Source organism: Cyprinodon tularosa, unplaced genomic scaffold (assembly GCF_016077235.1).
Source record: "Cyprinodon tularosa strain WSP-4 unplaced genomic scaffold, ASM1607723v1 ctg697, whole genome shotgun sequence".
Taxonomy (NCBI): Eukaryota; Metazoa; Chordata; class Actinopteri; order Cyprinodontiformes; family Cyprinodontidae; genus Cyprinodon; species Cyprinodon tularosa.
In genome coordinates, this window is record NW_024039448.1 from 268350 (window position 1) to 293964 (window position 25615).

General features: G+C 37.7%; 1 protein-coding gene across 1 annotated transcript in view; it reads right to left on the minus strand.

Annotated features, from left to right (window-relative positions):
* Positions 1-19924, minus strand: part of LOC119771963 (xylosyltransferase 1-like) — a 46061-nt gene extending 26137 nt beyond the window's left edge. The window contains exons 1-4 of the mRNA XM_038268187.1: positions 19389-19924; positions 6202-6709; positions 3912-4081; positions 1771-1973 (exon numbers count right to left, since the gene is read on the minus strand). Of these exons, the coding sequence (XP_038124115.1) occupies positions 1771-1973; positions 3912-4081; positions 6202-6709; positions 19389-19886 (1379 nt within the window). The 5' untranslated portion in view covers positions 19887-19924. The remainder of the gene's footprint in view (positions 1-1770; positions 1974-3911; positions 4082-6201; positions 6710-19388) is intronic.
* Between the last annotated feature and the right edge of the window lie 5691 nt (positions 19925-25615).

Consider the following 25615-nt stretch of genomic DNA (forward strand, 5'->3'; position numbering starts at 1 on the left):
TAAAAGAGATTAACAGTGAAGAAGGAACTTGGCCAACTTAATGCGGGGGCATTTCCACATAGAAATAAAGTTTAGGAACCCAGTTTAAAGCAGGATTATTTATCTGACCTTCTCCTGACCTGCAGGAAGAAACTGTCCTGTCCTGTTCTGTTTTACCGAATCCTTTCCATGAGCGGATGTGACCCCACAGCTATCGATGGATGGATGGTGCTGATGCTGCGGTATGGATTTTAGCTGGAAGCATGTTCGGCCTCTCATGCTGGTGATTAGTTTCTTTGATCTGCTGTTTTTCCGTCCTTATGAGGACAAACCGCAGGGAGGAAACAGCATGGAAAAACCCAAACAATGAGCAGAATCACGCGGCACAGATGGGTCCAAATCTCTCTCTCAGGATTAGGCATTTAGTTCAGCCTGAACCTTCCAAACATCAGTATTTATTGTCGGTTCCTGCAATAGTTTGCTTTAACATCACTGTTTTACTTACAAACTAATAATCTTGACTTATGTTGATACTTTAGTGTCAACAGCAGGCAGAACAGCTGCTTTCTTCCTCATTTCTCTGTACTTCCTTTCCAAACAGCCAGAGTTGTCTCCATGCTTTACACTAAACATCAGAATCAAAGTGCATGTTGATCATCAACATAAATATTAATGCAACATATTTACAAGAATTTTCACCAGTTTACAATCATTGCCAGTTCTGCTGCACTGCTCTTATATGTTGCTCAGCAACAAAGATTTAATTCATCCATGTTTTTTTGAATGTGGGAGAAAAGCAGCGTATACGGAGAGAACAAAAGGAGAAAATGCAAACTTTATCCAAAAAGACTCCAACCTTTTTTGCTGGAAGGTGTAATAGCATCAATATGTGTGGTGAATTAATGATAGTGATAAAAAGTACAAAAGAACATTTGATAGCAATGGTGAGATATCAATTGACACACTGTTAGATTCAATAAATCAGAGTATTTGCACTGATGAGGCTCGTTTGTCAGATTAGAAAAACCTTCAATCTGTTTTTCTTTGACCAAGTTACTGAATTACTTTTTAATCATCCTTTTTTATCAAACGTGTCAGTAGCTATAACTCTGAAAATGGTCCTAGTTTTTATAATGATGTAATCTGCCATTATTCTGTCAGACGAGCATACTTCGTCATAACCAGCATAGTCAATAAGCATGTGCAAGACGTCAAATTTGCGTTTATTCCTTTAGTTTTGTACAATAAATTGACTTTCAACTACCTCAATGGGTGTGTATCCCCTTAGCCATGTACAAAAAAAAAACAAATACGCTTAAAAAATCACCAAAAAGTAAGTAATTAAGTTGTTTTTTTTGTACATGACTAAAGGGATAAATGCCCGTTGAGGTAGTTTAAAGTTTCACTAATTTTTCATTACAAATATTATTTGGAAAAATTGGACTGAAAATGGGTGAAAAAAGCTACTTGAACATTTGAAAAAAGTTTGTAGGTTTTCAGAAAGTCTGATTTGATACGGCACATTTTTAACAGTCAGACTGGAAGAAAGAAAGGTATGGAACTGGAACCGGATTAGGACAGAGTCACTCAGAACAACCCAAAGAAGGAGAGTGAAGACCTTACTAAGGTCTTTAGTACTCGAGTTTGATGCCTTAAAATGCTGAGATGATTTTTTATCTAATAAAGCATTAAGATTGAAGAAAATTAAAGATTAATCCCGGGTTCTGTTTCTGAATATAATGGAAAGTTATTCCTTAACATTTTTTTCTTTTTGAACCTGAAGCCGTTCACCTGATGGGGTAATCAGCAGCGCTGAGGTTGATGAAGAAGTCCCAAGACCAGTCAGCCATCTTGAGGAGGTCATCCATGCCGCGTAGGTACATGGTGAGGAGACTGGCTCCACCCCAGATAGTGGCCATCCTCCATGGAGTCACTCTGACGTTTGGGAACTGATCTGCCAGAGATAGAACCTCTCTGTGGAGGTAATCTGACCTCTGAGGGGGATGAAGACAAACAAGGAGAGGTCATTTAAACAGTCACATTAATGGAACAACCAACAGGATTACAGGTCAGAGTAATGCGGCTGGAGATAAAACTATGGAATAGAGTGCATTGATAAAGTATTCACACCCCTTTAACGTTTCTAGTTTTAAAGGAAACAATAAATGGTAAATACTACTTTTACAAATTAAAATGTGTAGAATTGTTGAGCCTTTGCTTTATCTTCCAATTCAATAATATACCTTGAGAAGTTACTTTATCAGGTAACAGAGCCTGTTTCATGCCTCAGAGGTTTTTTCGTTGAAAAGAAACAAACAAAAAAAGAATCATAAAGACCAAGGAATCCATTAGAAAGGTCAGAAGGGAGGTTCTGAGATGTTTAAAGTTAAGCATGAATGATTTTGCCAGAAAATTACAATTATTTTCACTAATACTGCTATTTTATTTCAATATTCCTTTACGCTTATGTCAAGCTTGTGTTGTTTCATCGCAGGCTTTCAGTTTTTGAAAGCTTGCTTGAAAGGAGTTCATTGTTCGAGGATTTTAGTTACATTTTTGTGGAAAAGTGCTTCCTTCTACTTGCATGCATGAATCTGTGTGGTACCTCCAACTCTGTTTACCTTTCTGTGTGGCAGCAAACTCACTTTAAGAATTTTACTGCTACTTAAAGAGCTGCAGTAAGAAATGTAGGGTTTTAATTTTGCCAAATATAATGGGACTAAAAGTGCCTCTGCTATTTGAAAATTGGATTTTATTAAATTATGATTATATTGCAAATGCAATTAAATGCCCAGCACTATTTAAAGTAAAGTTAGGTTCTATCCCAGATTATGGACAAAGACGATGGAGAAATCACAGAGCTGCAAAGATGAACATCTACCTAAACTGAAAGGCTGGGAAAGGAGAGCATTGGACAAAAGAGGACTATGGTAACTCTGGAGGAGCTGTAGAGTTCCACAGCTTATAAATATCAACACTTAAGGACACAACATCTAAAAAGAAATCCAATACTGAAGACAAGCTTTAAAATCACTTTCTTCATCAGAACTAAAGGAAAACTAAACAAGGCAGCAAATTATCACTGAAGTCAGCTTCTTGAAACATGATGGTGTTGCTAAATACAAGAAAATTCTGGAATTAAATAGATCAATTTAGATTAAGGAATTTTCATGCATTGGCACGGCCAAGTCAACCTTGAAGGCTTTTCAAGAAAAATCTGCTCTATAATCTGTGACAGTTGTCCGTTTCTAGTCTGGTTAAGTTAAGTTTGTTTTGCAAAACGAGAAACATTTATGAGCAATTCCAGCTGCAGTTCTGCATATCACCAAGGAGTTAAATACACTGCAAAAAATCTAAATCTAGATAAGTAATTTTTTCTTAAAATAAGTGCATTTGTTCTTGTATTGAGGAGGTAAAAGAGACATTTTGCCAACGGAACAAGACAATTTACACTTGAAATAAGAAAACACAATTGCATTGTCTTATTTCAAGTGCATTTTATCTAAATATCTTATTTCAAGAGTAAAATTACTCATTCCATTGGCAAACTATCTCATTTACCTACTCAAATTAAGGGTGAATACACTTAATTTAAGAAATTTTTACCTATTTCTAGATGGTTTTTGCAGTGTACAAATTGATGCCGCACTTTTCAGATAATTACACATAAAAACTGTTGAATGTCATGTTCTATTTCCCTCCAGTTATTCGTGTTGGTTTGTCATATAAAACTTCAATAAAATAGGACCTTGGATGTAAAGTGGAAAGAAAGACATTTGTAAAGTATCCCAAACTGAAAAGCAAAAAAATGTGTTGGGTTACATTTCCGAACCGTGCCTACAGATTTAGAAGGTATTTTAAATCCAACAGTCTGACCCGTCCGCCTGCTGTGAATGTTTATGATGAAGAAGAATACAACCTGAGGTCCTTACCTGATCTACGTGGATGTAATAGAAGTGTGACGTGTGGTAAATGGCTTTGAAGAGTCTCTGAAACTGACGTGAGGCGCGACCATGGATGACCAGAACAAAGGCGATGCGAACTGGTGGAGAGCCTTTGGGGGTCGCATCGTCATCCCACTGAATGTTTACATTAGCCTTACCTGGACAGAGAGGAAAGGAGGTGGGTCAAAGGTCAGATAACATGAAAGCATAGGTTTAAAGAAAACAGCTCTACGACTACTGTGAAAAGATGGCTGCAAAGCAACAGTTCAGCTGTAGCCCCTAATGTTCCTCAACTTTTTGTAATTAATGGAGTTTCATTGTGGCACAATGCAGTAAGGTCTATTTTAGGGACAACAGGGCTGATAGGATTCAGTTCGATTTAATGCAACAAGACGCCTAAAAAGCTGTAATTAATTATCTTAATAAAACCTTTACCAAACTGGTTTGGTCTGCTTTTGCACTTTAATATAAATACCAGTATCTCACTCCGGTTGCAAACAAGGTTCTTCTGAACAGCATCCTACTGGGCTATTATTTTCTTCTTTTTTTTTTTTGCTCAGTTTGTTAGTAAACAAAACTTTTTTTGTGTATAATTACATTCACACCACGTGACTGGAGGTATGATATTGTGAATGTGCACGACAGGTAAACAAGGAAGTAATGAGGCTAAGAAAGTCTGGCCTCTATGGCAGAGGTGCAAAAAGAAAGACAAAAAGTTTAAGATCCAGGTTGAAGGAGCACAAAATGATATTTGATTCTAAGAGGAAACACTTGAATAGTAGCCTGGGTGCCAGTCCGAACTTAGTCCCACCCACAAGGTTTGAGTTCGGGGAAGTTTGGTCTGGCATTGCTCCATAGTAGCGCGAGTATTAAAGCCCACTGTCAGGCGATCCAATCAAATTGTCAGGGCGGGCTTTATACGATGATGGACAGATGATCAACAGTAACGTAATCAACCACGTCATCAAAGCGCGCTTGGGTGACAACAATAATGGCTGCCGCTGGAGAGTTTGGGTGTGTAGATTCTGCTATTAGGTCTGTTCTAGAAGATATCGACAGCAAATTAATTTTAAAAGAGGAACAGAGAAACGCGATCAAGTCTCATCTTCTCATTCTAGGCGCGAAACTGCACGCTTTGATTTTTGTGGACAACAACTATGCCTCGCTTAACACACGTCACGCACTCCGTTGCTCTTATTGGTTGTAGGTCTATCCAATTGAGTGCAGAGGCATTTTTTTTTCCTGGTTCGTTCGAAACACGCCCCATAATCACAGCTCTATGGAGCAGTATCAGACTAATTCTGACTAGAATTGAGTCGGACTACGTCAGGCTACTTGAATAGTGTTTAGAAAACTGTTTTAATGTTGGTGTTTAGTAAAGAAGAATAGAGCCGAATCCAGACTTTAAACTGAATCAAGTTCTGGGCTTTAACCACTTTGTCCAAATTCTTCAATTTAAAAGCTGCATGTTTGTCCGGCTAAAAGCAGAAGCAGGCAATGCTGCCAACACCGTGCTTGAAGGGGGATCGTGTGTTTAGAGTATTGATTGCATGGTTAACAGTTTTATCATTAGATTATCTCATCTGGGCTGTAGGTCCCTGCATCTCTTTCACATGTATCATGGGTTTGGCACTGGTCTATTACATTAAACCCAATTAAAATGAATTAAAGACAGCTATTGTTATGTAACAAAAAGAAGAAAGCTGGGGCAAAGGCCTGAACTTTATGCTCTAGAGGCAGTGATGCTCCACCTTCTCACTAAAATGGCCGGGTCGAGGTTTTCTAGAACAAATGAGTGACCTCTTGGCTGTGGGCCATGCTGGGAAATTAACTGGATCTGTAATCAGGAGGTTCTGCTGAGCCGTGTACGCCCTTTGACGTGGACTAAAATGCCTGAAAATTTCTACGTCTCTTTGGACCTAATGACTACTGTATCATCAAAGAACCCTATAATCATATGAAGTAACCCTCGGCGGCCCTGGGGTGGCTCTGAGAGGGAGTCATTAGTCAGCCCTTCTAGAATAGGACTACAAACGGGTTGTTTAATTAGGGTGTAATTACCCCGGATGAGCAGCGTCCTCTCTGCGTCTCTTCATGCCCTGAAAATAGAGCTGTTGACCACAGAGATGGGGCTCTCCTTCAAGGAAACTCGCTCTGCTAAAATTGTTCCTCAAAGGGTAAATTTAGAAGGAAGAACATCTGAAGCCACAGCTGGTTTCTAACATTTCCTACATGCTAAACTCAAAGACTGACTAAGTTTCCTCCCGGATGCTCTCACCTTCCACAGGGCAGTAACGAGGGACCTTCTCAGGAATCAGTGCCCCCTCTTTGTGCTTGCAGTAAACCTCCACTATCTGCTGCCGGCACTCCCGACTCTTGGCTCTGGACAGAGCAGAAATGGCCTCTTTCCCATTGATTTCACACTGTGGCTGCTCCTTGTTTGGCTCCAGACCCGGCGGCGACAGAGGTGAACCGGGCCTCTTTGTATGAGAAAACGGGGGATCCTGATTGGATCCCGGAGCCGGCACTGGATGGGTTAGAAGCTGTGGGAGGGCCTTCTGATTGTGGGTCTGGTTGTGAACTTTAGGGAGGATGGGAACATGCTTTAGGACGTCATTTCCAATCATGCTTTGGTTCTTTTCCAGTTTTCGTGGTCGCTGGCGCTGCGATCGCGCTCCAAGGTTGCTGTTGCTGTCGATGGTGTCAAAGTCTTTTGGGACAGAGTTCTCATTGTTGTTGCTGTCCGGACGGAGTTTCTCTTTAAGACGGTGCGGATAGTGGACATCCTGCAAAGCAGAAGACAAACACATCATAAGAAAGACACTAAATGTTTCCAAGATATGTTTACTTTCTCAAATTCAAAGTTCCCAAGAACAAACCTGAAATATTGTCAAATGTAATAAAAAAATCCAATTAAAAGTCCCCATTGACTTAGAGCTGGAATAAAATTTGAAAAACAGAAAACATGATGGATATGATAAAATAAGACTAATAACATATAAGTGTCTAGAGACATGAATCAATATCTTGTTCAATGTTATAAAACGGGACATTTTCTTGGAATCATTGAGAAGCAACAGTGTCAGACAACAAAAGAATAACAACTAATTCAAACTTGTACTGAAAACTAGGCAGTGATAATGAGGATGCTAACCTTTTGGCAGGAAATTACTTCAAAAAGTCAGAATGATCCCTTTAATCTGCTTTGTATAAGTATCCCAAAAACGTTTTTTACAATGTATATCAAACTCAAAATCATCTAATAATGTGGCTGATGAAAACTTATGGTGTTTAGCCTTTCCTATGAGAAAGATCAAAAGTATTTGCTGCAAAACATGATATTTAAAATACAATTTTAAGACCCTGGCAGCTGTTTTTTTTAACATTTTAACTACCTTTTCTGCTTTAGGCCCATTAGGACAGCAAAATGCTTTGTCATGCCCCCCTCCTGAAACATTTGTAATATGAATTTAAAGACATGTCCACCCATTCTAACTCAGCAGTGCAATGCAACCTTAATGGTTTCTCCTAATCCTTCAAATCTCCCAAAATTCCTTTTTTTTCCCCCAGAGAGTATGAGTGTGAGAGACGGTGGTGATATCAGCTTTGACCACCTGTTCCACAGACAGCCTTTCATTATCTCATCTCTGATATCAGCTTAGAGGAAAGTGAGCGCGCATAGAGCTGCAGCGAACATTTCCAGCTCTGCAGGCAACATTTTGAATAACAAGGGGAGAGATAAACAGCTTTCCCACACAGAGGATTTATTATGTTTTCCTGAGCTTTTGAAACCTTAATGTCTTGTTTATATTAGTCAGAATAATGAAAAGCATTAACCTCGTTTTGCAGCTGGTGACCTGCAGTTAACTGGAGTCATATACACCGCTTACTTACAGTAGACTCCAACAGCATATTTATCTTAACTGTCATTCGTAAATGAATGCATAAATGGCCACTTTCTGGTATTCAATAATGCAAGACTGATATGAAAGCTCCCGACATGAGAAAAAAAAACTTCCATTTAAAGCTGGTCAGTCAGGTTCTCGTTTATATAAAGTAATTTAAGATTACTGGGTACTATTTATTTTTATTGTGTCTATTATAAATGTTCTTATTTTTTCATAGAGTATGATGTTTATATATAGTAACAGGAGCAGCAGAGCTATTCATTAGGATTTAGCGAAGAATTTCCAGGGCCGTATAAGGAAAGCAGGATGATGAAACACAAGAAAACAATAGAGAACAATAGAAACCAAGAGCTAAAAAATTCCAGATGAGTCTAATAACAGCTGAGGAGTACAGAGCAGGAAGCAGCGGAAGATGACTGATTAACAAAGAGGAAGCTGAAGCACAAAGGGAACTACAAAGCAAGGAAGAAAATAGACTGATATAGCAAAAAGGTGTGTTGCAAACTAAAAATTAAAAATGCTGAAAGCATTGAAAAATAAGAACAATTAAACAAAAAATTAGATCAATAAAACCAAAAAACAAGGGTAGAGAAAATGTCAGTGCCAAAAATGAATGAATACTGAAGTTGTTTTCAAAATAGTATTATAATTAAACATTAAAGAAGCTCATCTGATGTATAAAGAGAGATCATTCCTCAACAGTTTATTTCTGACTCTTAACAAATATATAACACCATTTCAGTAATAGACTGAAGTAAAGATCCTGATGAGCAATTAGTGCTTTAATCCTGGAAATGTCTACAGGTGATACAAGGTCGACTTTGTTACTCTTTATGTTCGTCTAAAGGATCAGGTTTGAGTCCATCGCTGCACCCAGATCAGTGGTTTCTCACTGTAACTGCAGGCATGTCGTAACTATACCATACATAACATTTTAAAACCCAACAGGTATTTATTTAGCAAAACCCTGACGTCCTCAAACAAAAACCAGAGAGACAGAAAAGACCTCAGACATGCAGAAACAATAATCAAAACAGAATTGCTCAGACAACAGATGTATTCTTGAGTCCCCAGAAAAGGACTGCTTAATAATATCCAAAGAGACTATATTAGAGGGATTTCTGGTCTGAAATTGATATCATATATGAATCTGATATCAGCCAAAAGACTAATAACAGAATATATGCATCTAAAACCTCCAAAATGTGCATGCTGTTAGAAAGACTCCTCTTCTGTTTCAGATGTTCTCTTACCATTTTTTGTTTTCTTTTATTCTCTGTTCTTAATCAATAATATTATTCTCTATGAAATGAGTAATAAAAGTTAATTTAGCATGATTTGTGCTGATATCAAATTGGGTCATTATCGGTATTGGTCCCTACTCAAAGCTGCACTGGAAAAAATCGAAATCTAGATGAGTAATTTTTTCTTAAAATAAGTGCATTGGTTCTAGGATTGAAGAGGTAAAAGAGACATTTTGCCAATGGAACAAGACAATTTACAATTAAAATGAGAAAACACAATTGCCTTGTCTTATTTCAGGTGCATAATATCGGATTATCTTATATTAAGAGTAAAAATACTCATTCCATTGTCAAACTATCGCATTTACCTACTCAAATTAAGAGTAAATACACTTAATTTAAGAAATTTTTACTTATTTCTAAATCGTTTTTCCAGTGTGCAATACCTGTATCGGAAATGAAAAAGTTGTAGCTAAAAGACAGAAAATCTAAAGTGGTTTTATTCTAAGGAAATTCAGTTTATCATTTTCTTCTCAGTTGAACAAAAGATGAACAGGTACTATTTACATTGCAAAGAAAAATTAAGACCTAACGCCCCTTGACAGAAAACTTGTTTCTCTGATCACCACACAAAGGAAAAAATGTGCGTTTTTCCCCAGAAGGCTGTGCAGTCCATGGAGACCGACTACAGCTAAAATACCAGGCTCACCTACAAACACATCTTTCTTTAGTCTAACACAGACCAGACCAGAGTCCCCGCCATCCTGCTGTGGAGATGCTGGGCCCGCCTCCTCAGCAGGTTCTTATTGAAGTCGACTTCACTACAGTCAGACCTCCTGCTGAGTTAACACAAAGGCAGCAGGAACAAAAACCACACACAGAGAGAAATAAGTCCTGAAGGATACCAGCAATAGAAGAGGAGATGGACACAAGAAGGAGAAAACGCTTGTTTGATTTCTGGGATTATCACAGATATTAGGAAAGATGACTGGCGACGATGTTGTTTATATAACAGAGATTAGGTTAAATCCTCCTTGGTTACTGACGTGTAAAAACCTGTGAAATAAATAATAATAATCCTTAAATGCAGAAGAATAATGACAATGATGCTTTTAGAAAACTATAACTGGATCAGCTTCATAAAGCAGAATCTATATCTGCTTATCCGTACAGAGACAGCGTGGGCCTGGTTCCCACCTCCAGACAAAACAGGTACAGACATTAACTGTAAGCTTATTCATTGGTGGTAATTAATTAATTACTACATTTCAGCTATAAACTTTTCCAGTAACTACAGTAGTTCTCTAAAGTCATTCCTGTTATTTTCACTACAAGAACCACAACTAAATCTGATTATTAGGATTAACAATAGAAAAATTGGAAAGCATAACTAAGAAGCGAAACCGATGAGTGTTCTTCATACAAATTTATATCCATTTGATATTACCGATACAACTATTTCATTTTTCGATGCAATGTCAATTTTACGGCTTCGAGTAACTGATGCCAATATTGACCTGCTACGATATCAGCACAGATTTCTTTTTTATACATTTTGATGCAGGGATTTTATATAAACAGAACAATAGTTAAAATTATCTATGAAAACCATTGTGCCATTTATTATTGGTCTATGGATTACATTAACTTTAAATAGAAGTGTACATTTATTTTAGATTTTAGAGGAAGGCAAATATAATTCAATACTTGCTTTTTGCCTGATATCAGGCAGATGTTTGATGTGAAACTCTGCAGACGGAGATCTAATGTAAATTAAAAAGAGAGATCATATTTCTCTTTTCCTAACTTTTCTTCATTGGCTTCTTGTTAAATCCGGAATAGAATTCAAAATTATGCTTCTCACATATAAAGTGTTAAAAGGCCAAGCCCTGTTAACAGGACACTTCGCTCTCAATCTGCAGGTTCACTAGTGGTTCCTAGAATTTCTAAAAATAGAATGGGAGGCAGATCTTTTAGTTTTCAGGCTCCTCTCCTGTGGAACCAACTACCAGTTTTAGTCCGTGAGGCAGACACCCTGTCTACTTTTAAGGCTAGGCTTAAAACTTTCCTTTTTGATAAAGCTTATAGTTAGAGTGGCTCAGGTTATCCTGAGCTATCTCTATAGTTATGCTGCTATAGACTTAGACTGCTGGAGGACAAAGGGACCCTTTTCATCATTCTGCTTCATTCAACCTCTAACTTTATAGTATCTCAGCTTTTTCTCATCATAACCAGCTGTTCTGCTACCATTAACGCCTTTGTTTATAGATGTTGGCCTTGTTTTCAATGTAGTCCTGTTTCTCTGACTGTGACTAACTGTATGTGCTCTCCTCATCCTCTGACATGGGAGTTATCTCAGAGCTCGTCTGCCTGGCTGTGTGTTTCCTGAATGGAGCAACCTGTGGTTGACAGTTTGTATCTCTGCTTCTTTCTCTATGTCTGCTTCTATCTCCTTGATATATTGCTGACCTGCCTTTTGAATGTTTTTATTGGTGTTTCTGACAAAGACCTTTTGCTGATGTACTCTAAGTGTTGGACAGTTTCTTTGCCTTCACCCTAACCATATAGATTTAAGTTGGGAATCAAACTGAGGTTTTCCTAAACATAAATACATTAATTCCATTCAAGAAAAAACAAGTTGGCAGAACAAAAGGAGCCATTAGTGCAAATTTATAGGGACATGAATACTTTTGTGTATTGTTGAATTTATGCTAGTGTTAATTCTCCAAATACAAACAGAAAGGTTACAAGTGGGTTCTACACAGGCATGCCAACCTGTGCCTGCATTTCAGTGATAATGGATGAAAGGGTTTGTTTTAGACAGAAAGGCAAGCAAATCCGAGGTCAATTAAAACATGAAGCAGCTTATAGGGAGGAGTTACTGAATGTGGATGAGTGGAGGTATCCGAGGTCAAATAACTATTAAACATACAGTCAATAAATATTTACAGTCAAACAAATATTTGACTGTATGATCTGGTTGAACTGTAAAGTGCCTTGAGATGACATGTGTTGTGAATTTGGCGCTATATAAATAAACTGAATTGAATTGAAATAACCAAAACAACAGGATATGGATGAAGAAAGTTGAGGAAGAGTACACAGGGGTGATCATGAGTATCAGGGGGTGGAAAAAGCAAAAGGAACAATATGTGAGTTAGATCTGCTGCAGGGTACGATTTAGCACCTAGACGTGTAGATTAGTAGATCCAACAGTGGAAAGCTGTGGAGATAAAAGTGCCTGCATTTCTGCTAACCCCCACTAAAGATTGATTTTGTTTGCCTCATTAATAAAAGTTTCTTATGTTTAAATTGAGAATTGTGTAACTTTTTTGTCGTTAAAATGGCGGAAGAAAAACAACATCGGCTTCAGAAACCAACCTCAAAAATATTAAGACTTTCCAACTTGTAATAACTGTTTAATAACATGACTCAGATGCGATCTCTGTGATAAAACAGAGATCTTTTTAAAATTAGTTAAATAAAATCCCAGTTTTGCCCTAAATAGATACCATAATAGCCATAAATAAGGTAATAATTTTTAAGCAGCAGTTATAAGGTGAATCCTGAGTGATGGAAAGTGAAAGTAAACTTTCAGTTTCAGTCATAATGAGCTCCTTCATTTGGCCTTACACTGCAGCTCTGTACAGCACTCTGCTGACACTCTACGTAAATAAGCTCTGTGACTATATGTTTGCTCTCCAGGATCCCACAGGTAAGAAAAACAGCCATGTTTAACTGCCTTGGTTCAACTTCATCCACTGGAACAACTGGTTTATGAATCGTTAGACCCGCCATGTTTCCAAGGAGTGTTTTTTATATTTTTTTTATCCACTTCATACCTCACATACCCCCCATCTGTGAGTGCAAAAAGATTACATCTTTATCCCCCAGCTTCACATATGTCCCATTTATTCCACCCAATTGTTCATAACTTAAGACTTTAGCCTTGATAATAATGTTTATTTCATTGAAAAAAATGTCCTAATTATCTTGTCTGTTTTACCCTTTATTGGTTATTGTTCAAACAAAGCTCAATTTTCTTACCAACTACTCATTTATAACTGTCCACATTATATAGATGCAGAATATTTAATGGCGCCTAAACTTCTTCACTCCGCCAGACTTCATTATTTATTCACTATCTGATTCAGTTTATATTAGTTTTTTTCCTGTTTCCTTTATTTCTCGCTCACTCACTGATAGATATCTTAATTTACATTTATGGAAAATATTTATCTAATTAGTTCAAATGAGCATTGAAAGAATGAGAAAATGTAACATCTGAGGAAATCTACATTTTCATGCTTGCTACCCTTTGAAACATCTGGCTTAGAATATATGAACATCTAAAAAGTTAAAAAACAGTAAGTCTTAAATAAATGGAACAAGATTCTTGCAGAAACATATTAAAATTAAAGTATTTTCTTTTGCTGTGAAACTTGAAAGATACTTTAATAAGCAGAAAGTGGCGACTGGAGAGCTCGCAGCTTCTCCTTAGTGGAAAAGAAAGGATAACCTAAGTGTTGCATCCCTCATCTGTTATTAAATGTTAAGTATTGTGGCTGAGAACCTGCTGCAAACCGAAGGCAGAGGAGGAAGCATTTCCTCCTGAAGGAAAATGAATGCAGAGATGAAGGCAGGTGGTGTCAGAGTGAGCTAAACTGACTATTTTCAAAAGGTTATAATGTTACGGTGAGACTTTACTGAAACAAGCAGGGATTACAGCAGGGATTTTGATCTATGCCAGCTTTAGGGGAAATAATCTCAAAGGGGGAAAAAAAAGCATAAAGCAGCTTTCTAGCTTTAATATCAGTGTTTGGAACTAAATCACCAGCGGCCCAGGATGAAATCCTCATTCTCCGCTCTAATTTCATGTACTTTATTTAGGGATGGACAATATTTCAGATATGATATGACTTTTCAGATATTTCAGTGTGTTTTTTGTCAAGTTTTATATGTTTTTTTTGTGAATTATTTCTAATCTGTTGTGACCATTCTTGTCAGTCATTCTGAGGTTTTTATTTTGTTTGAATTGGTATCTTTATAATATCTTATCGACTGAAAGTAAGAAATATAGTTAAGTTTTGCTGTATTGTCCAGATGTAGCTTTATATAATTAACTCCCTGGTTGTGTTTTCCTGTAGAAGCACTTTAGAGGAATTACTGCTTATTCTACCAACAGTTCTCTGATCATTTTAATTAATACTTTGGGTTGAGCTAAATGTCAACCTTAGCAGGACTTTGTCTTCTTGTCCTGGATGTAAAATCTAAAACCAGACAACAGTAGGTACTGAATAAAGCTTTCAATCCAATAGCGTCCTCAAAGCAAAGTAAAAACAATATTAAATTCCTAAACAGAACAAAACCACAGGTACATCTATTTAAATTAAAATATAATCTTAAAATTTCATTTATTCTGATAATCTATATAAAACAAATTGAGGTGCAACTATTCATAGCACGGCTTCTTAGCCATGATACATAAAGGTCATAAGCAATAAATGGTTGAAGCACATAATTCTAAACTACAACAACGATCCTCTGGTGTAATTGTTCTAATTGTACACAACTCACCAACAAGTACATCAAAAATGTTATCTTATGAGGTATAGAGGACAATCGTTTTTTTCTGGGTGGATCATCTAAGTAAGCAGTCCTCCTAATTGTTAATCATTCAGGTGATATGTTCACGTAAGGCCGTCCTACGTGCTCGTACTGTTAGCTGTCTTTTTTTTGGCCGATTTCAGGCGTATATCTGTAGTGAGCTACAATTTAACTGAAGCTCACTTTTCTCACCACAGTTCTTTAAAAATGGCCAAGGGTCGTAAGAGAAAAAGTGTCTGCAAAGTTTGTGAGAAGAAAAGAAAGGCCTAAGAAGAGGCAGATACATCGCAGAATGTTTTTCGCAGAAGGCTCTCTTGCAAAGCATTATGGGATTTGCTGTCACAGCAGCCCGCTGTCACCATTGGCAGTTGCTACTCAACAGTGGCGACTAATGAAGATGGCGCAGGCACCGCGCAGTGGACCAATGGGGAAGTGATCATCTGTCCGAACGGTAAGTTGACTGAGTTTGCTATATAGTCCCTGCTCTATATAGTGATTGAGGGATTTAGGTGCTAGGGCAGACATTGGGCACAGTAATCTTGTATGAGCTATGAGAACAATAACCTTTAAACAGAGCATGCATGAGCCCATTTCTCACATGCATGTTTTGTGGAGATTTAAGTGGAGAGGGTGGGTCTTTTAAAAAATTCAAGAAAATCCTCCATTTGCAATACATTATCAAAATTTAACAATGCAATTTTCAAAATCAGAGTAAGACACAGACTTTCTAACTAACCCTGGTTACATGTCACAGACTCTGCATCAAACTGACCATATCAATGCATTTTTTTTGCAACATGTTTTTTTTCTCCCACAATGCTTACATTTGATCACTGCTGCACTTTAAGAAAATGGAAAGGTACAAATGTACAACGAAACTTCATTTTGCATGTACTCTGTGTATACAAAATAACAATAAATGTTTTCTAAGTCTAAGTTGCAGATATATGTGTAAGTTGCAGCTAGTGAGCAGATCCATGCATGACAGTAAAACTTAGAACTTTCCCACACCACAGTGGTGAGGTTCTGCTATAAAGGACTTCCGACAAGCAAGGTCATTAAAAACATTAAACCCTGAAGTGAAACATCTACATGTTTGTAGTTAGTCTAAAGAAAAATTAAATAAAAGCCAAAATATTGGTTAAAAACATTTCAAATTCGATTTTTCACTGAATCGCTCCGCACTAATGCTAACCACTTTTAAATAAGTTCAAAATATAATAACTTATAACTTAATTCTATCAAATATTACATCAGCGTGATGCTGAACAGAGTGGAGTCATGACGACCGCAGCAGAACGACATAATGAGCAGGTCTGGTCAAGTCACAGAGTCATGAAAGCATAACCTACATCCAGCCAACATGCAGCCAAAATCCCGCCTTAAAACCTTAAACCACAAGACAGAGCGGAGACCTTGTAAAATAAATGGAGAGAAAATCTCTTTTAAAACCAAACTAATACATTGCAAAAACAGATTAACCATCTGAAGTTTCCAAACTTCTTGAAACTCAACATTAAAAAATGTAATCAAATCAAAAATCTTTTAAATTTCCTCATTGTTAAATGTTTTAATTGAAGTTTATCTGCAGTGGAACTGAATCAGTTAATTATTGTGTTCATATAATCCATCAGTTTTCAGGAAGATCGGAATGAGAGTTTAACTTAAAAGTGATTCATCTTCTTTTAGGTTATCTTTATCTTTTCTTCTTTCAAGTTTTGACAAAAGAATTTTTTGTTGAAGTAAAATGTGCAAATCCCTTTTAAGGAGGAAAGACTGATGATTAAGGGATCACCTTTGAAAACTGCATTAGAGAGCAGAAATCCTACATGTCAAACTGAATCTGAGGCATCTATCTATCTATCTATCTATCTATCTATCTATCTATCTATCTATCTATCTATCTATCTATCTATCTATGTCTGTCTGTCTGTCTGTCTGTCCACAAAGACAGGAAACAGAAATATTTCTAGACAATGGTTCATATACTAGCTAGAATATTATCATAAGCTGCAAGTTTGTTACACCATTTAAACCAAGATAAGGTTTGAAACTACTCTTTAAAGGCTCCCAGCACTTAAACACAGTGATGGAGGGACAGACCGTGTCATCTGATGAAATCAGTGATGACACAAGTCTGAACTCGCCATGTTTAAGCTGGGGGAGTTCCAGCTTTTATTTAGTTTCTTCCAGTGACTAATTTTTTTTAAATCTGAAGCTCCTTCCTGTCCATAAACACCCCATGTTGTTTATGACAGCAGACTGTGATGCCTCAGGATATCTGCAAAAAATTATTTGAATACTTTGCTCTTTCATTAGTAAAATGGTTACATAAACATATCAAAACAAACTTAAGGGCTTTTCCCACACCAGATAAACATAGCAGCGCCATTAGATTAAGGAATTAAGAATAAGGGGTTCTGGTTTTCCTGTCTCTTTTTAGTTGATATCCTCAGGAAGTGGGAAAAATAAATGCATTAAAACAGACTTATAGTTCAGTTTACAAACTTAGCAACCTTTTTGTCAAATTCAAACCATTATTGCAAAACTTCATTTACAGACAAATTTGCTTTGTTTTTAAAGAGAGGCAATAGATTCTATGTTTTATTTTTATTTTGCTGTATTATCCTGGTCATAAAGATAATCAGAATCCATATTTTTCCTAACCGTTAATCACAGCAGCCTTTTTCCTTTCAGCATCTTTTTTCCACTTTTGCAAACTGAATAAGTCGCAACCATTTAAAAGAGTCCAAAAACAGTAACAGAGCATCTAATTTAAGTTATTTAAATCTTTAAACTGTTTCAGCACAAGGGTGCAAAGCTCAAGGAAAAATCTCTGTAGTAAGAGCAGCAGTCAGAAATATGTGCATAAAGTAAGAACATAACACAATAATATTAATCTGGCTGAAAATATTTTCTAAATATAACAATGAAATCCATCAGCTGTGTATTTTATTAAGCACTGGCCGGTTTGTATTAATCCAATTCAATTTAGGTTATTTATATAGCAGGAATTTAAAACACATGTCATCTCAAGGCACTTTACGGAGAAAGTCCTGTCAGATCATCCAGACCGATTGGTTTAAAGTTTGCTGTATGAGGAAATCTGGTGATTGCATTTCATTTCCAAGGACAGTAATGCCTATAAAACATGTTTTTATTTTAAGAAAGCTAATACATCAAAAGGAAGACACAAAAAGTACAGCAGATCCCTTGATAGAGACAGCTATGCATCAAAACTTCCAACCACAGAAACAGTTGTTTCAAGGTCAAAGTCTCAAACTGACACCTTTTCATTGGAAAAAAAATACATCTCAGTACATGTTAATTCAATCTTATTTCATACTGTTATTTATTTTAATATCTGCCATGGTGCTACTCCTCTACAAACGTTGCACTAATCATCTCTGCTTTCATAATGTTTCAAAACCACTTGCTTGTTTTTATTTGAAATTATTCTTGAATGTTTTTATGTCCACTGTACTTTTGCTTGTCTGTGTGTAGCACCTTAGCAACAAGACATATTACACATACTTTTAAAGTCCTAAGGACGCAGCTGTTCCAACGGTTGCAGTTCTGAATTTCATGTCTAAGAAAACCTAGACCAAAAACTGTTGCACTTGACTACACTTTAATTGATTAATTACACAAAATGGGCAGACAATCTAAGAAGCCTTTAAGTTCAACCAATGTAAAAATTTATTTTTGAATAAATAAGAAAGTATAGAACCACCTCATGACAAAAGATGCCTTTAAGAAAGGATTTATGACTAAACACAGATTAAGCTGTTTAGAAACAATGAGGAGTGTGAACTTTTAAGCATGGTGGTGGCAGCATGATGATGAGAGGAGGTTTTTTTTTTCCACTAGAAGCATTAATGCCTAGAGAGGTTTTAAATCTGATTGAAACTTGACCAAATATCAACAGAGGTTTGACAGTTTTTTCAAACACGCCTGGGTGCAGATAACTATTTTAAACTGTCTTTCCCTGACTCAGATCAAAAACTCTAAATTAGTTTTATCCCCATCTCCCCTCCCCTTCCTCCTCCCTGCTCCTACAATAACTGCTGCCATAAATCTGCAGGATTTTAACTGTCGAGGCTCAAAGTGGAAAGATCACAGGCTTAACTATATAATGAAAGAAGAGAAAAGTGGATCCCTGCCATAAAAATCCCATCGTACTTTTACTCTTTAGTCCAACTAGCAGCAATTACAGCAGATTCATGTCTTAACAACACAGAAACACCTGGAGAAAACAGTGGAATCTGATCTGAAGCATTAGAAACTAAAAAATAACTCTGTAGGCTTGCAGGGCCATGTTTTAATCTGTAAACACAAATCATACCTTAACAGCCTGATATCACTGGAGCACAAGCAAATCTGAAGTAAAATCCTTAGAATAAGAAAAGCACTTAAAGCCTAAAGTGATGCTGACGCCATAAATACTGACAATAAAGGCGTGTTTATTGCTTTAATCAAATCAGCATCATCTCCTCCTGGAGCATCTTCTCCAGTCAAACCAGCAGCTTTGTAGAGAACAGCTCCTCTCTGATGAGGCTGATGTTCCTGCCTCCATAAATCAGGATCTATCTGGCCTTAGAGGGAGCCACCAGCTGCTGAAGCAGCAGCAGCATCCACGCGGACACGTCTCCGCTCCAGACACGCGTGGAAAGATCATATCAGCGGCTCTCATCACTCAAACCCACCGCCTGCAGCAGCTTGTGCCGGACAGCCGCCTTCCCATGCAGCAGCTGCGGCTCGTCTTTCCTCTGCAGCCCCCTCCGGATGCGCTCCTTGTCGGCTTTGTTGAACCCCCCGGTCCGGTCGTCCCTCTTCTCCCGGCTCCTGCCGCCTGTATCCCCGCCGCTGGAGTCCAGGCTGCTGAAGTTCCACACGATGAGGGTCTGGATCAGCAGGACGGACACGGCGGCGAGCAGCAAGGCGGAGCGGGAGCGGCGGGCCAGCCTGCGGGCGCACGGGTTACCGTTCATCTCCCTCCGCTTCATTGAGAGACTGGGGGCCCCGTCTGCTAAACGCAGACAGCGGGGTGTGAATGCTCCCCTCCACGGCCTGAGGGGGGCTGCAGGAGGGCAGACAGGAGGGAGGAGGAGAAATGGGAGCGGGAGTTTGGCACCAGATCGGAATGAGGAGAGAGGATTGGAGGCGGCGAGGAGGACGCAGAGAGGAGGCCCCCATGTGGTCATTCAGGGGTCCACAGCCGGAGGAAACGTTTATTTCTTGTCTAAATGACGTCCTGGAGGGACCATTTTCAACCTGTTGGGGGCCAAAAAGGTTCCCATGAACCCATTCCAATATATGGTTATTAAACAAGGTCAAGTTTAGTTTATCTTTATTCCAAAAAAAGTAAAAAAAACAACAAAACAATAAAAAACAATCCACTGGACTTTGTTTACAAGTCTGAAGACATTTCGCTTTTTTAAATCTTACTTTTCAACATTTTGAATTGATAAAGCTTCCTAGATGGGAAGCAAAACGTCTTCAAACATAGAAACAAAGTCCAGTGGTTGTTTTTTTTTTTTTTTACTTTCTTTGCAATGACTATGACCTGGTTGACTAAGAATCTTTACCAGCAGTTTATCTTCATGTCTAAGAAAACCTAGACCAAAAACTGTTCCACTTGACTACACTTGAAATACTTGTTACACCAAATGGGCCGACAATCTAAGTAGCCTTTAAGTTCAACCAATGTAAAAAGTTATTTTTGAATAAATAAGAAAGTTCAGAACCACTTCATGACAAAAGATGCCTTTAAGAAACGATTTATGACTAAACACAGATTAAGCTGTTTAGAAACAATGAGGAGTGTGAACTTTAAAGCATGGTGGTGGCAGCATGATGATTAGAGGATGTTTTTTTCCACTAGAAGCATTAATGCATAGAGAGGATGGAAATCTGATTGAAACTTGACCAAATATCAACAGAGGTTTGACAGTTTTTTTAAACACACCTGGGTCCAGATAACTATTTAAAACTGTCTTTCCCTGACTCAGATCAAAAACTCTATTTCGCTGCTAAATTAGTTTTATCCCCATCTCCCTTCCTCTTCCTCCTCCCTGCTCCTACAATAACTGCTGCCATCAATCTGCAGGATTTTAACTGTCGAGGCTCAAAGTGGAAAGATCACAGGCTTAACTATATAATGAAAGAAGAGAAAAGTGGATCCCTGCCATAAAAATCCCACCTTACTTTTACTCTTTAGTCCAACTAGCAAACTGACCTTCCATCTAAAATCAAGGCAGCTGAAACAGTGGCAGCTCCGGGCCAATTTTACAGGGGTCAAGGTTAGGGTGGTGTTTCTTTTCACAAACACACAGAAGCTTTTCTCACGACCTTTTCCATTGACTTCCCTTCATTTCTACAGCCCAACTGAGACCCCTACCTTAAACCTCACCATTAGGGGTTAATACCTAACCCCAACCTAAGCTCAGCTCACACCTCGGTCCTAAACGTGACCCCTGACCCTAAAACAGCAACTCAAGAGGAGTTGGCATATGCCCCTCAAGGAACATTTGGTCCCCACACTCTGTTATTTTTCCAGAGAGTGTGAAGAACAAACACACTTATAAAACAGAGTAGGAGTGCATAATTTAGTAATTATTATGCCTATATTTTATATTTAGTATATTAATTGAGTCAGAAAACCAAGGTTGCATACTAACATAAAAAATGTGATCCTATACGGATACTACTGAAGCTTAAAGCTAACTGACACTTCTATATAATTGTTGAATTAAAGGTATAAAGGACGATCGTTTATTTCCGGGTGGATCATCTAAATAATAGGCCCTCCTAATTGTCAACCATTCTGGTGATATGTTTACGTAATGCCATTCTATGTCCCTTTAGCTATCTTTTTCTGCTCATGCACACTTTCAGGCGTACATCTGTGGTGAGATGCGGTTTTTGCCAGTCATTGAAGCTCACCTTTCTCACAGTGGCAGGCCCGGAGCTAGATGGGGGCCAGGGGTGGCCATGGCCACCCTTAGCCAATCATTGGCCACCCCTGTGGCCACCCTACCATATAATTGGTAACATTTATCCTCTCAAGTGGAATATTCAAAACATTTTAATTTTTCATATATTAACAATTACTTGACAACAAAAACACCGTGGTTAATTATGCACATCAATATACTAATATTAAAGATGATAAATACAGAATTCAAGCAGAAAAAGATTTTGTTTAATGGGATAAAGAGAAAATTTACTTTGGAGTCTTCAGTGAAATCATAGATAAATAACTATTTAAAAAATTATTAAATAATCAATTTATGTAGATATTTGTACTTGTAAATATCAATTTAATGCAGAATGATGGCAATGGAAAAGATGTTCGCCCAAAACTCAAACCTGAAAAAATGTTATCCACTACACCTTTTATCTAGAAAGCACAGATGTTTGAATATATTTGTCTATTTGTTAGCAAAGGCTGTGGAAAATTATAGTTTGTCTTTATTTAGAAAATATGGATGTTTTGCTCATTAATTTTCCTGTTGGAACATTGTAGATGTACTGACAGGTTTTGGTGCCTATCTACTTTCAGCCACCCCTCAGCGTACATTGGTAATTGCCTGGCCACCCTTATAAAAATTTTCTGGCTACGCCTCTGCAAAGCGGGTCCCTGAAAATGCTTGCGCACAAGAGAAAAAGTGTCTATGAAGTGTATGCGAAGAAAAAGGCCCCCGAAGAGGGAGATGTATGTCAAGTCAAGTCAAGTCAGCTTTTATTGTCATTTTCTTAAAGGAATAGTACACCCAAAACATGATTAGCCTTCATTTTCTACTCAGCCCCATGCTGAACAACACTCTGGAGTACTTTTTTGATATCTCAACTGCATCTGGAGATCTGGGAGGCTTCTTGCTGTCTGCTGACATTCAAATAATGGAGGTCTATGGCGCCCGAGGCAGAAAGGTCCATAAAAGTCCACAAAAAACGTGTCAATATTCCTCCATACTGCTCGTCCAATGTATTCCAAGTGTCCTGAGTGGGTAGCATCCAGAATTTACTCGAAACGAAGTCATTTAGAATGTTTTTAGAGCATAAACAGTAGTGTATAGGATTTCCTGAAAGCGCGCGCCTGCGAGCTCACGACACTACGGAAGTCGGCAGACCAAACCAGATGAAAGTGCGCATTCAGCGTCTGCTCTGCCGATAATGCAAGCATAGAAGAAGAAATGTGCTGTTTACCTGTGCAAAGAAAGAAACAACGAAAGAAAAATGTCTGAGGACTTCAGTGTTGAGGAAGAGCATGAGTTCTTTGCCGAGCTGAATGCGCACTTTCGTCCGGTTTGGTCTGCCACGGTTTCCGTAGCGTCATGAACGCACTTTCAGGAAATCCTATACACTACTGTTTATGCTCTAAAAACATTCTAAATGACTTTGTTTCGAGTAAATTATGGATGCTACCCACTCAGGACACTTGGAATACATTGGACGAGCAGTGTGGAGGAATATTGACACGTTTTTGTGGACTTTTATGGACCTTTCTGCCTCGGGCGCCATAGACCTCCATTATTTGAATGTCAGCAGACAGCAAGAAGCCTCCCAGATCTCCAGATAAATTTGAGATATCAAAAAAGTACTCCAGAGTGTTGTTCAGCATGGGGGTGAGTAGAAAATGAAGGCTAATCATGTTTTGGGTGTACTATTCCTTTAATATGTACAAGACATACAAGGGAAATGAAATTACGTTTTCTCTCTAGAAATATACAAGAAATATACAAGACTGACATTTACAGACTGACATAAACAGTGATAGACTGGTAAAATATGCTGGAATGCTTTGCGCAGAGAGCTCTGCTCACAAAGCATTATGGGACAAATCAGTTACAGTCTCTTCTGTCAGCGCATGTCTTCATAAGAAATTAGTTTAATATAACACTACAAAAAGTGAGAAGGAGAAATCAGTGTATTTGCACTTGATTTCATATGGTAATTATGCTTGACTTAAATTTAACTTGCCTGCCTAAACTAAAGGAAAAAAATACATATATTTCAAGAAAAAATGTCATACGTTACATTTTTGCAGCTTTCAGTACAAGGGGCATAACAGGGGCCAGGACCAGTTCTAAAGGGGCACAGGCCCTCGTTGGCCCTTGTCTAGAACCGGCCATGTTTAGTGCAGGTTGGGGGTGTTCTGGTCTTCTAGCAAAATAACCTCACGGTTGAAAGAAGGGAGCGAGGGGTCTCAGCGGTGCTGATAAATCAGGAATTTAAGTGGAAAACTGACCAGATGGCATAGTGCAAGTTGATCCAGCGAGGGAGAAGGAGGAGAGGAGCTGCCAGCCGGTCTTGATACCAGAGTTTCTATGGGGGATCTGCAGAGGATTTCTTGGAGTCCAAGAGTTGTGTGCTGGAGTGGAATCCGAGAATTCATCAGAGAATCCTTGGGAGCAAAAACACAGAAGTGAGTTTCTTAATAAAAAAACAAGAAGCTAATCAAATCTCAGAAGGCTTGACCTCACCATGGGAGTTAGCACTCATCAGAGCTCTTAGTTTTTTTTTTTTAGATTTTATTTGGCAAAAAAAAATGTAAGAGCGTATTATCACCACTAAATGATTTGCATTGTGGACTAGAAGGACTAAAAAAAAAATAATTTGAAATAAATGAGTGATTTAAAGAAAATCTATCACATTTTGAGATCTATTGGGTGATTAATTTCTCTTTAATAATTCAAATGAATTTAATCTTATTTTCAATTTGGAGAGATTCCTAAGCCAGAAAATAGTTTCTTATCCTCCACAATAATTATATTTCCCGTTTATTATATTTTCCTATTATTAATTAAGTCAAATCTAAGACATTAAAACGACTTAATCTTTTTCTTTCCTTTCAGCAGTCCTCATTTCTCCAACTCTTTAAAACCACCCGCCTTTTTTTCTTCTTCTCATTTATATTCCATAACCTTTGAGCATTGTGAATATTTATTAAATGTTTAATTGCTTTAGTTCAAGATTTTATTTATTTTCACACTACTTTGTGCATCATTGTACTATTTCCTTCTTTTCCCCTCTCCTTTTGTTTTTTAGAAGTTTGTTTGCTGAATCAATACCCATAATGGGATTCATCCCCCCCTCCAAGGCAAAAGAGTGGTAACTATGAAGTGGCTTAGGATCAGTCAATCAGACTAATCAGTAAATCAGACTGAACGATTGTTGCTACTCCTCCTCCTCACCTAGAATTCAAATAGCTGGAGTTGCCTCATTTACACTGATATAATATTGTTTGTTGCAGCCAGGTTTCTGTAAGACATCATAAATAAATCTGGTTATCACTTCTTTCATGAGTTCTAATGAATTACATCACATCCCAGGCTAAACCCGCAGTAAAAATTAGATGCAGCAACCCTATTTAACCTGAGGAGGGCACCAAACAGTGTTTTAGACACAAAGGCAGGACTATTTTTCCACTAGCCTCTAGGTCTCAGATTATTTGAAAGATTTACTACTCTAATTTAAGATCATTATTAGTTTTCTATATTGCTAAATATGGTTTTGATGTTTAACAATTATTCATTGTAAAATATGATCAGGACCTACAAAAAATGACTTCTGTCATGTTTCTCTTTCACTTTTAAACATATAAAAAATGTGATGGCTGTATTAGAGATAAATGCTGCGTTTTTTTTTTCCTGTTAAATTTACAAACAGAGATCCCATTATAAGGATTTTTTTTTGTAAAAAAAAAAAAAAAAAATTTTCTTTACAGCTTCTTGCATTATATTCTTTTTTTTCCTGGTCTAGATTCTTTCTCAGCATGGAGAGGGTAAATCAGAGATGTTGTAGTTTTACAGAACTGTAAAGCTTCTTTTACACTGATTTGTTAAATGTGTTTCCAAACAGTGAAATGCTGGTTTCCTTTACAGTTTTCAGCTTGGTGACAGTTGGCATGTTGATTCTAATGAAGAGGCCC